The following is a 15,961-nucleotide window of genomic DNA, read 5'->3' on the forward strand; positions in this document are numbered from 1 at the left end:
GCCACCAATACCACCTCTCCAGTAACTCTCGTGTCCGCCTAATACCAAAATGCCCACCCACCTTTGAGGTGTGGGTCCATGACAGTATATCATTCTGTCGATCAGGCGGAACAAATGTCTTGCCCGGTGGGATTTGGTCTAACGTCACAGGGGAGAGCGTATGAAAAACCCTGGAGGGAAGGATAAGACGAGGTTCGTCAATCTCTTCCTGGGTAGAAAGCATAGAGCGAGACAGGGCGTCTGCCTTGTTATTCTTACTCCCAGACAAATAGTTGATGGAGAAGTGAAAGCGGGAGAAAAACAAGGACCAGCGGGCTTGGCGAGGATTCAGACGCTGAGCGGTTTGTAAGTACGTCAGATTCTTATGGTCTGTATAGACCTGGAAAGGATGTTTCGCTCCTTCCAGCAAGTGACGCCACTCCTCCAAGGCTAATCTCAAGGCGAGCAGTTCCCTATCCCCAATGGTATAGTTTCTCTCTGCCGGTGAAAAGGTTTTAGCAAAGAAGAAACACGGCCTTTTTCTACCTGCACCGTTCTTTTGATACAAGACCGCACCAGCACCCACTGAAGAGGCATCAACCTCTAAGAGGAAGGGCTTACTCTCATCGGGTCTTTGAGGAACGGGAGCAGTTGAAAAGTGTCTTTTTACTGCCTCAAAAGCCTGAGATGTCTCAGTAGACCAGGCTTTGGGATTAGCACCTTTCTTAGTCAAGGCCACCAAAGGGGCCACCAAAGTAGAAAAATGGGGTATGAACTGCCTGTAATAATTTATAAATCCTAAGAAGCGTTGCACCGCCTTCAAGGAATGAGGTTCGGACCATTGCAGGACAGCAGAGAGCTTCGCAGGATCCATAGCCAGACCCTCTTGTGAGATAATGTAACCCAAAAAAGGCAATGAGGACTGCTCGAATACACATTTCTCGAGTTTAGCAAACAATGAGTGCTCCCTTAAACGGGAAAGGACACGAACGACATCCTGACGATGAGTCTCCAGATCAGGAGAAAAAATCAGGATGTCGTCCAGATACACCACTACTGAGGATAACAGTAAATCCCTGAACACATCATTTACGAAGTCCTGAAATACTGCGGGTGCATTACATAACCCAAAAGGCATGACGAGGTATTCATAGTGACCGTCTCGGGTGTTAAAAGCGGTCTTCCATTCGTCACCCTTTCGAATTCGTACCAAGTTATACGCACCCCGCAGATCCAACTTCGTAAAAACTTGAGCTCCTCTCAGTCTGTCAAAGAGCTCCGAAATTAAAGGTAATGGGTATTTGTTCTTTATTGTGATTGCGTTGAGACCCCTGTAATCTATGCAGGGACGCAAATCACCCTCTTTCTTCTGAACAAAGAAAAACCCAGCTCCCGCGGGAGAGACAGACTTACGAATGAACCCCTTCTCTAAGCTCTCTCTTATATAGGTCGACATGGCCTCCGACTCAGGTATCGACAGGGGGTAAACCCTGCCTTTAGGTGGAACCGAACCTGGGATAAGGTCTATGGCACAGTCATACGGCCTATGGGGTGGAAGAACTTCAGCACCCTGTTTGGAGAACACGTCAGCGAAATCCAAATAGGGTGTAGGTATGGGAGAGAGATCAGTTGATGCAACTGCAACGACCTTAGGTGGTAAGGGAAGACATCGGGACTGACATTTCGAACCCCAACTAATAATGCTGTCAGACTCCCAGTCAATGTGAGGAGCATGAGTCCGAAGCCATGGAAGACCCAGAAGGACGTCGTCTATACCCTCAGGCAAAACAAGAAAAGAAATCTCCTCTATGTGACCCTGAGACAGGGAAAGGCGCAAGGGAACTGTCCTCAATGTAATGGAGTCAGACAACATAGTTCCATTAACAACACGGACAGGAATAGGCGCCTCTAACATGATAGAGGGAATATTGTGTCCCTTTACAAATCCTGAGGACACAAAAATCCCGTCAGCTCCGGAATCCACAAAAGCCATAATAGGCCATGTATTCTCAGATAACGAGAGCTGACCTGGGATACAACACTTAGAGGGTGCAGAAGACGTCTCTAGTAACCCCCCTCTAATGGTTACTAGGCCAGGGAGTTTCCCTGACGACTAGGACACTTGTTGGCATAGTGCCCAGCCTGACGACATACGTAACATATAGGAGGACCAGACTTGCGTAGTCTGGAGAACGTATGACCTAACTCCATAGGAGTGGGAGATGTTTCAGATGCTGAGGAAGATGGTAGTGGACCCTCAACAACTGGAATAGCCCGATGCTTAGGGCGTGAGGAAGAGACCTCGAGTCTACGTTCCCTATGGCGTACGTCGATCCTCGTTGCTACTGTGATCAAGTCCTCCAGAGAAGCAGGGACTTCACGAGTAGCAAGGGCATCCTTGACATAGCCAGCCAACCCTCTCCAGAAGATAGGAATCAACACCTTCTCTGGCCAATCTAGTTCTGCCACCAGAGTTCTAAAAGCAATGGCATAAGAACTAGTGGATAACGAACCCTGAGATAGATCTAACAGTCTCAGGGCCGCATCATGGGTAACCTGCGGACCCATGAATACCGCCTTAAGAGCATCAAGAAAGTCTTGATGTCTCAGAGTAACCACATCAGAGCGCTCCCATAGGGGAGTCGCCCATTCTAAGGCTTTGTCCTGAAGTAAGGAGATGATAAAGCCTACTCTGGACCTCTCCGTAGAGAAGCGAGAAGAGTTAACCTCTAGGTGTATCTGACACTGACTAATGAAACCACGACATGATCTGGCATCGCCAGAATAACTGTTTGGTAGAGCAAGTCGAGGATCATGTGCAGATGTCACCATGGTCTGAGGTTTATCCTCTATACTCTTGAGCCGTGACTCAAGTACTTGTATGTAACGGTGTAACTGCTGATATTCTGCCATAACTGCCAGACCCTTGGCTCAGTCCTAATGTTACGGGGGGCTGTCTGATAATAACCGAAAGGAGTATCAGACAGTCAGGGTCCACCAGCAAAGACTTTGCTGCAGACTATGGCAGAGTGCAATACCTCTGTTAACTCACAGAAGGATATAATAAGAAAGTAAAGCAATTCCTCCCTTACTTGGAGGGTGTGTGGAATGATCTCTGTTAATAATCACAGAGACAAAGGCAATGTGTGCGAAATGGCACCTACCTAGGTCCGCTCTTCTAGTGGTGCAAAAGAGACGAACAGCAGCGTAAGCCGCACAAAGCTCCTACCTGCGTTCACTCCACTAGTGTGCGAGGACACGAACCACTAGATATGGCACCTGCCTAGGTCCGCTCTTCTAGTGGTGCAAAAGAGACGAACAGCAGCGTAAGCCGCACAAAGCTCCTACCTCTGTTCGCTCCCCTAGTGTGCGAGGATACGAACAACTGCCAGACGCAGTATAAGGAACGTTACCCTAGCGGCAACGTCCACCTACGAGTACAATCACAAGGCCCAGCCAGACCATGTGCCTCAGGCACCTGCCTATGTCCGCTCCCCTAAGAGGTAAGGATACGGACAGCAGCCGAAGCTGTAAGGTATAAGAACGCTACCCTGCCGGTAGCGCTCACCTAGCATAGACAGAGGAATGCCTAGAGGAACGCGCACAGAGCGTCTACTCATATGCATGAACCAAGAGGACTGAGCACCATGCGGCGTGTGTCAGGGTCTTATATAGACTCTGTGCCTCATCCAAGATGGAGGACACCAGAGCCAATCCGCTTCCAGAACGACAGGAGTGACGTCATGCTGGCCTATCACCGAGCAAGACGTCACAAGCACATGACCAGCGACCAATCGGCATAGAAGGTGTCAGAGACATGTGACCTCGTGTCAGCGATGATGTCACCCGCACATGTGCAATGGCTCCAAGATTGGACTTAGTCTCCGGCGCTCGCACATGTGCAGTAGCAAGAAATCTGGACTTAGTCTCCAGCGCTCGCACATGTGCAGTAGCAAGAAATCTGGACTTAGTCTCCAGCGCTCGCACATGTGCAGTAGCAAGAAATCTGGACTTAGTCTCCAGCGCTCGCACATGTGCAGTATCAAGAAATCTGGACATAGTCTCCAGTGCTCGCAGCAACCGTAACAGTACCTCCCCCTCAAGGGCCCCCCTCCCGGCGACGCAGATAATCGGCAACTAAGTCGGGAGCATGGACAGCCTCCTCAGGCTCCCAAGAGCGATGTTCCGGGCCATAGCCCTCCCAATCTATCAAGAAGAACCTGCGCCCTCTAACCATCTTAGAACCAACTATGGCTCGTACCTCATAGCTAGAGCGAGAGGAATCAGAGGCAGGAGAGTGCACTTCACGAGCGTGAGGTAAAATAGCCGGCTTTAGCAGTGAGACATGGAATTTGTCATGAATCCTAAGATGGACAGGTAACTTCAATTGATAGACTACAGGACTTACCTGTCGAAGAACCTCATAAGGATCCAGGAAGCGAGGAGCAAATTTGACAGAGCTCACTCTAAGTCTCACGTGTTTTGCAGAGAGCCACACAAAGTCCCCTGGAGAAAAGACAGGAGCCGGGCGACGAAACCGATCGGACACCGTCTTCATACGGTCCTTAGCTGCTTGGATCGACTCTTGAGTCCGATCCCAAACCTCTCTGGCATTAGTTGCCCAGTCGGCCACAAGAGGAGGAGGTGCAGCAGCGGGAAACGGTACCGGTACCCTAGGGTGTTGCCCATTATTGAGTACGAACGGTGTCTGCCCAGTGGCCTCAGCCAGCGAATTGTTAAGGGCAAATTCTGCCCAGGGTAGGAGGGAGGACCAGTTATCGTGGTTCTCAGCAACAAAGTGTCGAAGGTATATAATCATAGATTGATTGGTACGTTCAACCAAACCATTAGTCTCCGGATGGTATGCCGAAGAGAGATTCAACTCAATTTGCAGAAGGCTACAAAGATCTCGCCAGAAACGGGAAGTAAATTGCGGGCCTCTATCACAAATGATACGATCTGGCATCCCGTGAAGCCTAAAGACATGCTTGAGGAATAGTTTGGCTAGTACCCTGGAAGATGGGATTCTCGATAACGGTACGAGATGAACCATCCGGGAGAAATGGTCCGTAATGACCCACACAAATCTATGTCCCTGTGAACATGGAAGATCACCCACAAAGTCCATGCCTACCACCTCCCATGGTCTATCTGGCACTGGTAAAGGATGCAAGAGCCCAGCCGGTCTCTGCCGTAATGGACGGTTGCGAGCACACGAGTAGCAGGAACCGACATATCTCTTGACGTGGCTGGCTAAGTGTGGCCACCAATACCACCTCTCCAGTAACTCTCGTGTCCGCCTAATACCAAAATGCCCACCCACCTTTGAGGTGTGGGCCCATGACAGTATATCATTCTGTCGATCAGGCGGAACAAATGTCTTGCCCGGTGGGATTTGGTCTAACGTCACAGGGGAGAGCGTATGAAAAACCCTGGAGGGAAGGATAAGACGAGGTTCGTCAATCTCTTCCTGGGTAGAAAGCATAGAGCGAGACAGGGCGTCTGCCTTGTTATTCTTACTCCCAGACAAATAGTTGATGGAGAAGTGAAAGCGGGAGAAAAACAAGAACCAGCGGGCTTGGCGAGGATTCAGACGCTGAGCGGTTTGTAAGTACGTCAGATTCTTATGGTCTGTATAGACCTGGAAAGGATGTTTCGCTCCTTCCAGCAAGTGACGCCACTCCTCCAAGGCTAATCTCAAGGCGAGCAGTTCCCTATCCCCAATGGTATAGTTTCTCTCTGCCGGTGAAAAGGTTTTAGCAAAGAAGAAACACGGCCTTTTTCTACCTGCACCGTTCTTTTGATACAAGACCGCACCAGCACCCACTGAAGAGGCATCAACCTCTAAGAGGAAGGGCTTACTCTCATCGGGTCTTTGAAGAACGGGAGCAGTTGAAAAGTGTCTTTTTACTGCCTCAAAAGCCTGAGATGTCTCAGTAGACCAGGCTTTGGGATTAGCACCTTTCTTAGTCAAGGCCACCAAAGGGGCCACCAAAGTAGAAAAATGGGGTATGAACTGCCTGTAATAATTTATAAATCCTAAGAAGCGTTGCACCGCCTTCAAGGAATGAGGTTCGGACCATTGCAGGACAGCAGAGAGCTTCGCAGGATCCATAGCCAGACCCTCTTGTGAGATAATGTAACCCAAAAAAGGCAATGAGGACTGCTCGAATACACATTTCTCGAGTTTAGCAAACAATGAGTGCTCCCTTAAACGGGAAAGGACACGAACGACATCCTGACGATGAGTCTCCAGATCAGGAGAAAAAATCAGGATGTCGTCCAGATACACCACTACTGAGGATAACAGTAAATCCCTGAACACATCATTTACGAAGTCCTGAAATACTGCGGGTGCATTACATAACCCAAAAGGCATGACGAGGTATTCATAGTGACCGTCTCGGGTGTTAAAAGCGGTCTTCCATTCGTCACCCTTTCGAATTCGTACCAAGTTATACGCACCCCGCAGATCCAACTTCGTAAAAACTTGAGCTCCTCTCAGTCTGTCAAAGAGCTCCGAAATTAAAGGTAATGGGTATTTGTTCTTTATTGTGATTGCGTTGAGACCCCTGTAATCTATGCAGGGACGCAAATCACCCTCTTTCTTCTGAACAAAGAAAAACCCAGCTCCCGCGGGAGAGACAGACTTACGAATGAACCCCTTCTCTAAGCTCTCTCTTATATAGGTCGACATGGCCTCCGACTCAGGTATCGACAGGGGGTAAACCCTGCCTTTAGGTGGAACCGAACCTGGGATAAGGTCTATGGCACAGTCATACGGCCTATGGGGTGGAAGAACTTCAGCACCCTGTTTGGAGAACACGTCAGCGAAATCCAAATAGGGTGTAGGTATGGGAGAGAGATCAGTTGATGCAACTGCAACGACCTTAGGTGGTAAGGGAAGACATCGGGACTGACATTTCGAACCCCAACTAATAATGCTGTCAGACTCCCAGTCAATGTGAGGAGCATGAGTCCGAAGCCATGGAAGACCCAGAAGGACGTCGTCTATACCCTCAGGCAAAACAAGAAAAGAAATCTCCTCTATGTGACCCTGAGACAGGGAAAGGCGCAAGGGAACTGTCCTCAATGTAATGGAGTCAGACAACATAGTTCCATTAACAACACGGACAGGAATAGGCGCCTCTAACATGATAGAGGGAATATTGTGTCCCTTTACAAATCCTGAGGACACAAAAATCCCGTCAGCTCCGGAATCCACAAAAGCCATAATAGGCCATGTATTCTCAGATAACGAGAGCTGACCTGGAATACAACACTTAGAGGGTGCAGAAGACGTCTCTAGTAACCCCCCTCTAATGGTTACTAGGCCAGGGAGTTTCCCTGACGACTAGGACACTTGTTGGCATAGTGCCCAGCCTGACGACATACGTAACATATAGGAGGACCAGACTTGCGTAGTCTGGAGAACGTATGACCTAACTCCATAGGAGTGGGAGATGTTTCAGATGCTGAGGAAGATGGTAGTGGACCCTCAACAACTGGAATAGCCCGATGCTTAGGGCGTGAGGAAGAGACCTCGAGTCTACGTTCCCTATGGCGTACGTCGATCCTCGTTGCTACTGTGATCAAGTCCTCCAGAGAAGCAGGGACTTCACGAGTAGCAAGGGCATCCTTGACATAGCCAGCCAACCCTCTCCAGAAGATAGGAATCAACACCTTCTCTGGCCAATCTAGTTCTGCCACCAGAGTTCTAAAAGCAATGGCATAAGAACTAGTGGATAACGAACCCTGAGATAGATCTAACAGTCTCAGGGCCGCATCATGGGTAACCTGCGGACCCATGAATACCGCCTTAAGAGCATCAAGAAAGTCTTGATGTCTCAGAGTAACCACATCAGAGCGCTCCCATAGGGGAGTCGCCCATTCTAAGGCTTTGTCCTGAAGTAAGGAGATGATAAAGCCTACTCTGGACCTCTCCGTAGAGAAGCGAGAAGAGTTAACCTCTAGGTGTATCTGACACTGACTAATGAAACCACGACATGATCTGGCATCGCCAGAATAACTGTTTGGTAGAGCAAGTCGAGGATCATGTGCAGATGTCACCATGGTCTGAGGTTTATCCTCTATACTCTTGAGCCGTGACTCAAGTACTTGTATGTAACGGTGTAACTGCTGATATTCTGCCATAACTGCCAGACCCTTGGCTCAGTCCTAATGTTACGGGGGGCTGTCTGATAATAACCGAAAGGAGTATCAGACAGTCAGGGTCCACCGTGCAAAGACTTTGCTGCAGACTATGGCAGAGTGCAATACGTCTGTTAACTCACAGAAGGATATAATAAGAAAGTAAAGCAATTCCTCCCTTACTTGGAGGGTGTGTGGAATGATCTCTGTTAATAATCACAGAGACAAAGGCAATGTGTGCGAAATGGCACCTACCTAGGTCCGCTCTTCTAGTGGTGCAAAAGAGACGAACAGCAGCGTAAGCCGCACAAAGCTCCTACCTGCGTTCACTCCACTAGTGTGCGAGGACACGAACCACTAGATATGGCACCTGCCTAGGTCCGCTCTTCTAGTGGTGCAAAAGAGACGAACAGCAGCGTAAGCCGCACAAAGCTCCTACCTCTGTTCGCTCCCCTAGTGTGCGAGGATACGAACAACTGCCAGACGCAGTATAAGGAACGTTACCCTAGCGGCAACGTCCACCTACAAGTACAATCACAAGGCCCAGCCAGACCATGTGCCTCAGGCACCTGCCTATGTCCGCTCCCCTAAGAGGTAAGGATACGGACAGCAGCCGAAGCTGTAAGGTATAAGAACGCTACCCTGCCGGTAGCGCTCACCTAGCATAGACAGAGGAATGCCTAGAGGAACGCGCACAGAGCGTCTACTCATATGCATGAACCAAGAGGACTGAGCACCATGCGGCGTGTGTCAGGGTCTTATATAGACTCTGTGCCTCATCCAAGATGGAGGACACCAGAGCCAATCCGCTTCCAGAACGACAGGAGTGACGTCATGCTGGCCTATCACCGAGCAAGACGTCACAAGCACATGACCAGCGACCAATCGGCATAGAAGGTGTCAGAGACATGTGACCTCGTGTCAGCGATGATGTCACCCGCACATGTGCAATGGCTCCAAGATTGGACTTAGTCTCCGGCGCTCGCACATGTGCAGTAGCAAGAAATCTGGACTTAGTCTCCAGCGCTCGCACATGTGCAGTAGCAAGAAATCTGGACTTAGTCTCCAGCGCTCGCACATGTGCAGTAGCAAGAAATCTGGACTTAGTCTCCAGCGCTCGCACATGTGCAGTATCAAGAAATCTGGACATAGTCTCCAGTGCTCGCAGCAACCGTAACAGTACCTCCCCCTCAAGGGCCCCCCTCCCGGCGACGCAGATAATCGGCAACTAAGTCGGGAGCATGGACAGCCTCCTCAGGCTCCCAAGAGCGATGTTCCGGGCCATAGCCCTCCCAATCTATCAAGAAGAACCTGCGCCCTCTAACCATCTTAGAACCAACTATGGCTCGTACCTCATAGCTAGAGCGAGAGGAATCAGAGGCAGGAGAGTGCACTTCACGAGCGTGAGGTAAAATAGCCGGCTTTAGCAGTGAGACATGGAATTTGTCATGAATCCTAAGATGGACAGGTAACTTCAATTGATAGACTACAGGACTTACCTGTCGAAGAACCTCATAAGGACCCAGGAAGCGAGGAGCAAATTTGACAGAGCTCACTCTAAGTCTCACGTGTTTTGCAGAGAGCCACACAAAGTCCCCTGGAGAAAAGACAGGAGCCGGGCGACGAAACCGATCGGACACCGTCTTCATACGGTCCTTAGCTGCTTGGATCGACTCTTGAGTCCGATCCCAAACCTCTCTGGCATTAGTTGCCCAGTCGGCCACAAGAGGAGGTGCAGCAGCGGGAAACGGTACCGGTACCCTAGGGTGTTGCCCATTATTGAGTACGAACGGTGTCTGCCCAGTGGCCTCAGCCAGCGAATTGTTAAGGGCAAATTCTGCCCAGGGTAGGAGGGAGGACCAGTTATCGTGGTTCTCAGCAACAAAGTGTCGAAGGTATATAATCATAGATTGATTGGTACGTTCAACCAAACCATTAGTCTCCGGATGGTATGCCGAAGAGAGATTCAACTCAATTTGCAGAAGGCTACAAAGATCTCGCCAGAAACGGGAAGTAAATTGCGGGCCTCTATCACAAATGATACGATCTGGCATCCCGTGAAGCCTAAAGACATGCTTGAGGAATAGTTTGGCTAGTACCCTGGAAGATGGGATTCTCGATAACGGTACGAGATGAACCATCCGGGAGAAATGGTCCGTAATGACCCACACAAATCTATGTCCCTGTGAACATGGAAGATCACCCACAAAGTCCATGCCTACCACCTCCCATGGTCTATCTGGCACTGGTAAAGGATGCAAGAGCCCAGCCGGTCTCTGCCGTAATGGACGGTTGTGAGCACACGAGTAGCAGGAACCGACATATCTCTTGACGTGGCTGGCTAAGTGTGGCCACCAATACCACCTCTCCAGTAACTCTCGTGTCCGCCTAATACCAAAATGCCCACCCACCTTTGAGGTGTGGGCCCATGACAGTATATCATTCTGTCGATCAGGCGGAACAAATGTCTTGCCCGGTGGGATTTGGTCTAACGTCACAGGGGAGAGCGTATGAAAAACCCTGGAGGGAAGGATAAGACGAGGTTCGTCAATCTCTTCCTGGGTAGAAAGCATAGAGCGAGACAGGGCGTCTGCCTTGTTATTCTTACTCCCAGACAAATAGTTGATGGAGAAGTGAAAGCGGGAGAAAAACAAGAACCAGCGGGCTTGGCGAGGATTCAGACGCTGAGCGGTTTGTAAGTACGTCAGATTCTTATGGTCTGTATAGACCTGGAAAGGATGTTTCGCTCCTTCCAGCAAGTGACGCCACTCCTCCAAGGCTAATCTCAAGGCGAGCAGTTCCCTATCCCCAATGGTATAGTTTCTCTCTGCCGGTGAAAAGGTTTTAGCAAAGAAGAAACACGGCCTTTTTCTACCTGCACCGTTCTTTTGATACAAGACCGCACCAGCACCCACTGAAGAGGCATCAACCTCTAAGAGGAAGGGCTTACTCTCATCGGGTCTTTGAAGAACGGGAGCAGTTGAAAAGTGTCTTTTTACTGCCTCAAAAGCCTGAGATGTCTCAGTAGACCAGGCTTTGGGATTAGCACCTTTCTTAGTCAAGGCCACCAAAGGGGCCACCAAAGTAGAAAAATGGGGTATGAACTGCCTGTAATAATTTATAAATCCTAAGAAGCGTTGCACCGCCTTCAAGGAATGAGGTTCGGACCATTGCAGGACAGCAGAGAGCTTCGCAGGATCCATAGCCAGACCCTCTTGTGAGATAATGTAACCCAAAAAAGGCAATGAGGACTGCTCGAATACACATTTCTCGAGTTTAGCAAACAATGAGTGCTCCCTTAAACGGGAAAGGACACGAACGACATCCTGACGATGAGTCTCCAGATCAGGAGAAAAAATCAGGATGTCGTCCAGATACACCACTACTGAGGATAACAGTAAATCCCTGAACACATCATTTACGAAGTCCTGAAATACTGCGGGTGCATTACATAACCCAAAAGGCATGACGAGGTATTCATAGTGACCGTCTCGGGTGTTAAAAGCGGTCTTCCATTCGTCACCCTTTCGAATTCGTACCAAGTTATACGCACCCCGCAGATCCAACTTCGTAAAAACTTGAGCTCCTCTCAGTCTGTCAAAGAGCTCCGAAATTAAAGGTAATGGGTATTTGTTCTTTATTGTGATTGCGTTGAGACCCCTGTAATCTATGCAGGGACGCAAATCACCCTCTTTCTTCTGAACAAAGAAAAACCCAGCTCCCGCGGGAGAGACAGACTTACGAATGAACCCCTTCTCTAAGCTCTCTCTTATATAGGTCGACATGGCCTCCGACTCAGGTATCGACAGGGGGTAAACCCTGCCTTTAGGTGGAACCGAACCTGGGATAAGGTCTATGGCACAGTCATACGGCCTATGGGGTGGAAGAACTTCAGCACCCTGTTTGGAGAACACGTCAGCGAAATCCAAATAGGGTGTAGGTATGGGAGAGAGATCAGTTGATGCAACTGCAACGACCTTAGGTGGTAAGGGAAGACATCGGGACTGACATTTCGAACCCCAACTAATAATGCTGTCAGACTCCCAGTCAATGTGAGGAGCATGAGTCCGAAGCCATGGAAGACCCAGAAGGACGTCGTCTATACCCTCAGGCAAAACAAGAAAAGAAATCTCCTCTATGTGACCCTGAGACAGGGAAAGGCGCAAGGGAACTGTCCTCAATGTAATGGAGTCAGACAACATAGTTCCATTAACAACACGGACAGGAATAGGCGCCTCTAACATGATAGAGGGAATATTGTGTCCCTTTACAAATCCTGAGGACACAAAAATCCCGTCAGCTCCGGAATCCACAAAAGCCATAATAGGCCATGTATTCTCAGATAACGAGAGCTGACCTGGGATACAACACTTAGAGGGTGCAGAAGACGTCTCTAGTAACCCCCCTCTAATGGTTACTAGGCCAGGGAGTTTCCCTGACGACTAGGACACTTGTTGGCATAGTGCCCAACCTGACGACATACGTAACATATAGGAGGACCAGACTTGCGTAGTCTGGAGAACGTATGACCTAACTCCATAGGAGTGGGAGATGTTTCAGATGCTGAGGAAGATGGTAGTGGACCCTCAACAACTGGAATAGCCCGATGCTTAGGGCGTGAGGAAGAGACCTCGAGTCTACGTTCCCTATGGCGTACGTCGATCCTCGTTGCTACTGTGATCAAGTCCTCCAGAGAAGCAGGGACTTCACGAGTAGCAAGGGCATCCTTGACATAGCCAGCCAACCCTCTCCAGAAGATAGGAATCAACACCTTCTCTGGCCAATCTAGTTCTGCCACCAGAGTTCTAAAAGCAATGGCATAAGAACTAGTGGATAACGAACCCTGAGATAGATCTAACAGTCTCAGGGCCGCATCATGGGTAACCTGCGGACCCATGAATACCGCCTTAAGAGCATCAAGAAAGTCTTGATGTCTCAGAGTAACCACATCAGAGCGCTCCCATAGGGGAGTCGCCCATTCTAAGGCTTTGTCCTGAAGTAAGGAGATGATAAAGCCTACTCTGGACCTCTCCGTAGAGAAGCGAGAAGAGTTAACCTCTAGGTGTATCTGACACTGACTAATGAAACCACGACATGATCTGGCATCGCCAGAATAACTGTTTGGTAGAGCAAGTCGAGGATCATGTGCAGATGTCACCATGGTCTGAGGTTTATCCTCTATACTCTTGAGCCGTGACTCAAGTACTTGTATGTAACGGTGTAACTGCTGATATTCTGCCATAACTGCCAGACCCTTGGCTCAGTCCTAATGTTACGGGGGGCTGTCTGATAATAACCGAAAGGAGTATCAGACAGTCAGGGTCCACCGTGCAAAGACTTTGCTGCAGACTATGGCAGAGTGCAATACCTCTGTTAACTCACAGAAGGATATAATAAGAAAGTAAAGCAATTCCTCCCTTACTTGGAGGGTGTGTGGAATGATCTCTGTTAATAATCACAGAGACAAAGGCAATGTGTGCGAAATGGCACCTACCTAGATATGGCACCTGCCTAGGTCCGCTCTTCTAGTGGTGCAAAAGAGACGAACAGCAGCGTAAGCCGCACAAAGCTCCTACCTCTGTTCGCTCCCCTAGTGTGCGAGGATACGAACAACTGCCAGACGCAGTATAAGGAACGTTACCCTAGCGGCAACGTCCACCTACGAGTACAATCACAAGGCCCAGCCAGACCATGTGCCTCAGGCACCTGCCTATGTCCGCTCCCCTAAGAGGTAAGGATACGGACAGCAGCCGAAGCTGTAAGGTATAAGAACGCTACCCTGCCGGTAGCGCTCACCTAGCATAGACAGAGGAATGCCTAGAGGAACGCGCACAGAGCGTCTACTCATATGCATGAACCAAGAGGACTGAGCACCATGCGGCGTGTGTCAGGGTCTTATATAGACTCTGTGCCTCATCCAAGATGGAGGACACCAGAGCCAATCCGCTTCCAGAACGACAGGAGTGACGTCATGCTGGCCTATCACCGAGCAAGACGTCACAAGCACATGACCAGCGACCAATCGGCATAGAAGGTGTCAGAGACATGTGACCTCGTGTCAGCGATGATGTCACCCGCACATGTGCAATGGCTCCAAGATTGGACTTAGTCTCCGGCGCTCGCACATGTGCAGTAGCAAGAAATCTGGACTTAGTCTCCAGCGCTCGCACATGTGCAGTAGCAAGAAATCTGGACTTAGTCTCCAGCGCTCGCACATGTGCAGTAGCAAGAAATCTGGACATAGTCTCCAGTGCTCGCAGCAACCGTAACACAACTTCACTCTCAAATGCTTACCAGTCCATTGATTAAAAACACCAGACTAATTTCACAATACAATCTGCTAATCCTTAAGGTCTCAATAAAAGAATGACAAAGTTTAACGATTTTGATACAGGTAATCCAAATGAGGGTTGCGTCATGCTGGAGGTGTCGAATCTGACCTTTTCCTGGTTGTCAAGATCCTGTTGTGTATAAATATGTGACTCTTCACATTTTGTGTTATACTGAGCCTAAAGAAGAGACCTGAGTAGTCTTGAAAGCTGCTATTATTATCAACTTTTCAGTTAGCCATTAAAAGGTATCAACCACTGAGGACTTCAGTTCTTTTAAACAATTTTTTAACAATTTTGACTCATTTGTTTAATTTGGTTCTCTTCATTTACTTTTAGGACTTATGTGAAAACCTGATGCACTTACGGTATAGGTCAAATATGCAGAAAAATGGAAAATTATGAAGAATTCCTAGAATTCCAAAATTTTCAAGACTCACTGTATATGTGTGAAAAATCTGATGTGTGAAAAACCTGCCATTTTTTTTCCTCCAGTAATATCCTATTTAAAAACTGGAATGGAGTTGACGAATTACACCTCCATCACAGAATTTGTCTTGCTTGGTTTGACTGATGTAAGGAAGCTTCAAGTAATTTTTTTCTTATTCTTCTTGATGTTCTACATAATCAACTTAATAGGAAACATTTCCATTATGGTAATCACTGTTATAGATACCAGCCTCCATACTCCCATGTATTACTTTTTGTGGCATTTGTCATTTTTAGATATCTTCTATTCTTCAGTACCTGTCCCCAAGATGTTAAGGGATTTGTTGGCCTTGGAAAAGACCATTTCTTTTGCTGGCTGCATTTCCCAGATGCATTTCTTCCATTTTTTGGGAAGTACGGAAGTGATGCTCCTAACAGCAATGTCATATGATCGATATGTTGCCATCGGTAATCCATTACGCTACTCTACAATAATGAATACTAGAGTTTGTCGGTGTTTGTCATTCAGCTCTTGGATTGCCGGATATTTCCATTCTCTGATACATACAGTGATGGCAGCAAAACTACCATTTTGTGGGCCAAATTTGGTAAAACATTTTTTCTGTGATATCAAACCAGTGCTTCAATTGGCATGTACCGATATTTCTCTCAATCTGAAGCTACTAAAAAGAGTAACCGGAACATTGGCCACAACGACTTTACTACTAACTCTCCTCTCATATTTTTATAATCAAATTTCTTTTGAAGATACGGGCATCCGAAGGTCGAAAGCGTGCATTCTCCACCTGTAGTGCCCATCTTATTGTTGTCTTTTTGCTCTATGGAACAGCCATTTTTACATATATACGACTGTCATCACAAGACTCTTTAGATCAAGACCGAGCAGCTGCTGTTCTGTTCACTGTTATAACTCCGGCCTTAAATCCAATAATATATACGCTAAGGAACAAAGATATGAAAAAAGCCATGAAGAAAATAATTGTAAATAATGCATCTCTTTGAGAGACTTTTCTTATTTTTTTACCTTGTTAATTTTTAGTGATAAGTGAATA

General features: G+C 48.1%; 1 protein-coding gene and 1 long non-coding RNA gene across 2 annotated transcripts in view; one reads left to right on the plus strand and one right to left on the minus strand.

The window, feature by feature from the left end:
* The window catches only part of LOC142257874 (uncharacterized), a 48,333-nt gene that overhangs the window by 22,546 nt on the left and 9,826 nt on the right, over positions 1–15,961 (minus strand). The gene's annotated exons all lie outside the window — the stretch shown is intronic.
* Positions 14,978–15,911, plus strand: LOC142257907 (olfactory receptor 12D1-like). The gene is given in 2 exon segments (XM_075330188.1): positions 14,978–15,630; positions 15,632–15,911. Coding segments are annotated over 2 exon segments (933 nt in total).

This window comes from Anomaloglossus baeobatrachus, chromosome 12 (genome assembly GCF_048569485.1).
Source record: "Anomaloglossus baeobatrachus isolate aAnoBae1 chromosome 12, aAnoBae1.hap1, whole genome shotgun sequence".
In the NCBI taxonomy this organism is placed as follows: Eukaryota; Metazoa; Chordata; class Amphibia; order Anura; family Aromobatidae; genus Anomaloglossus; species Anomaloglossus baeobatrachus.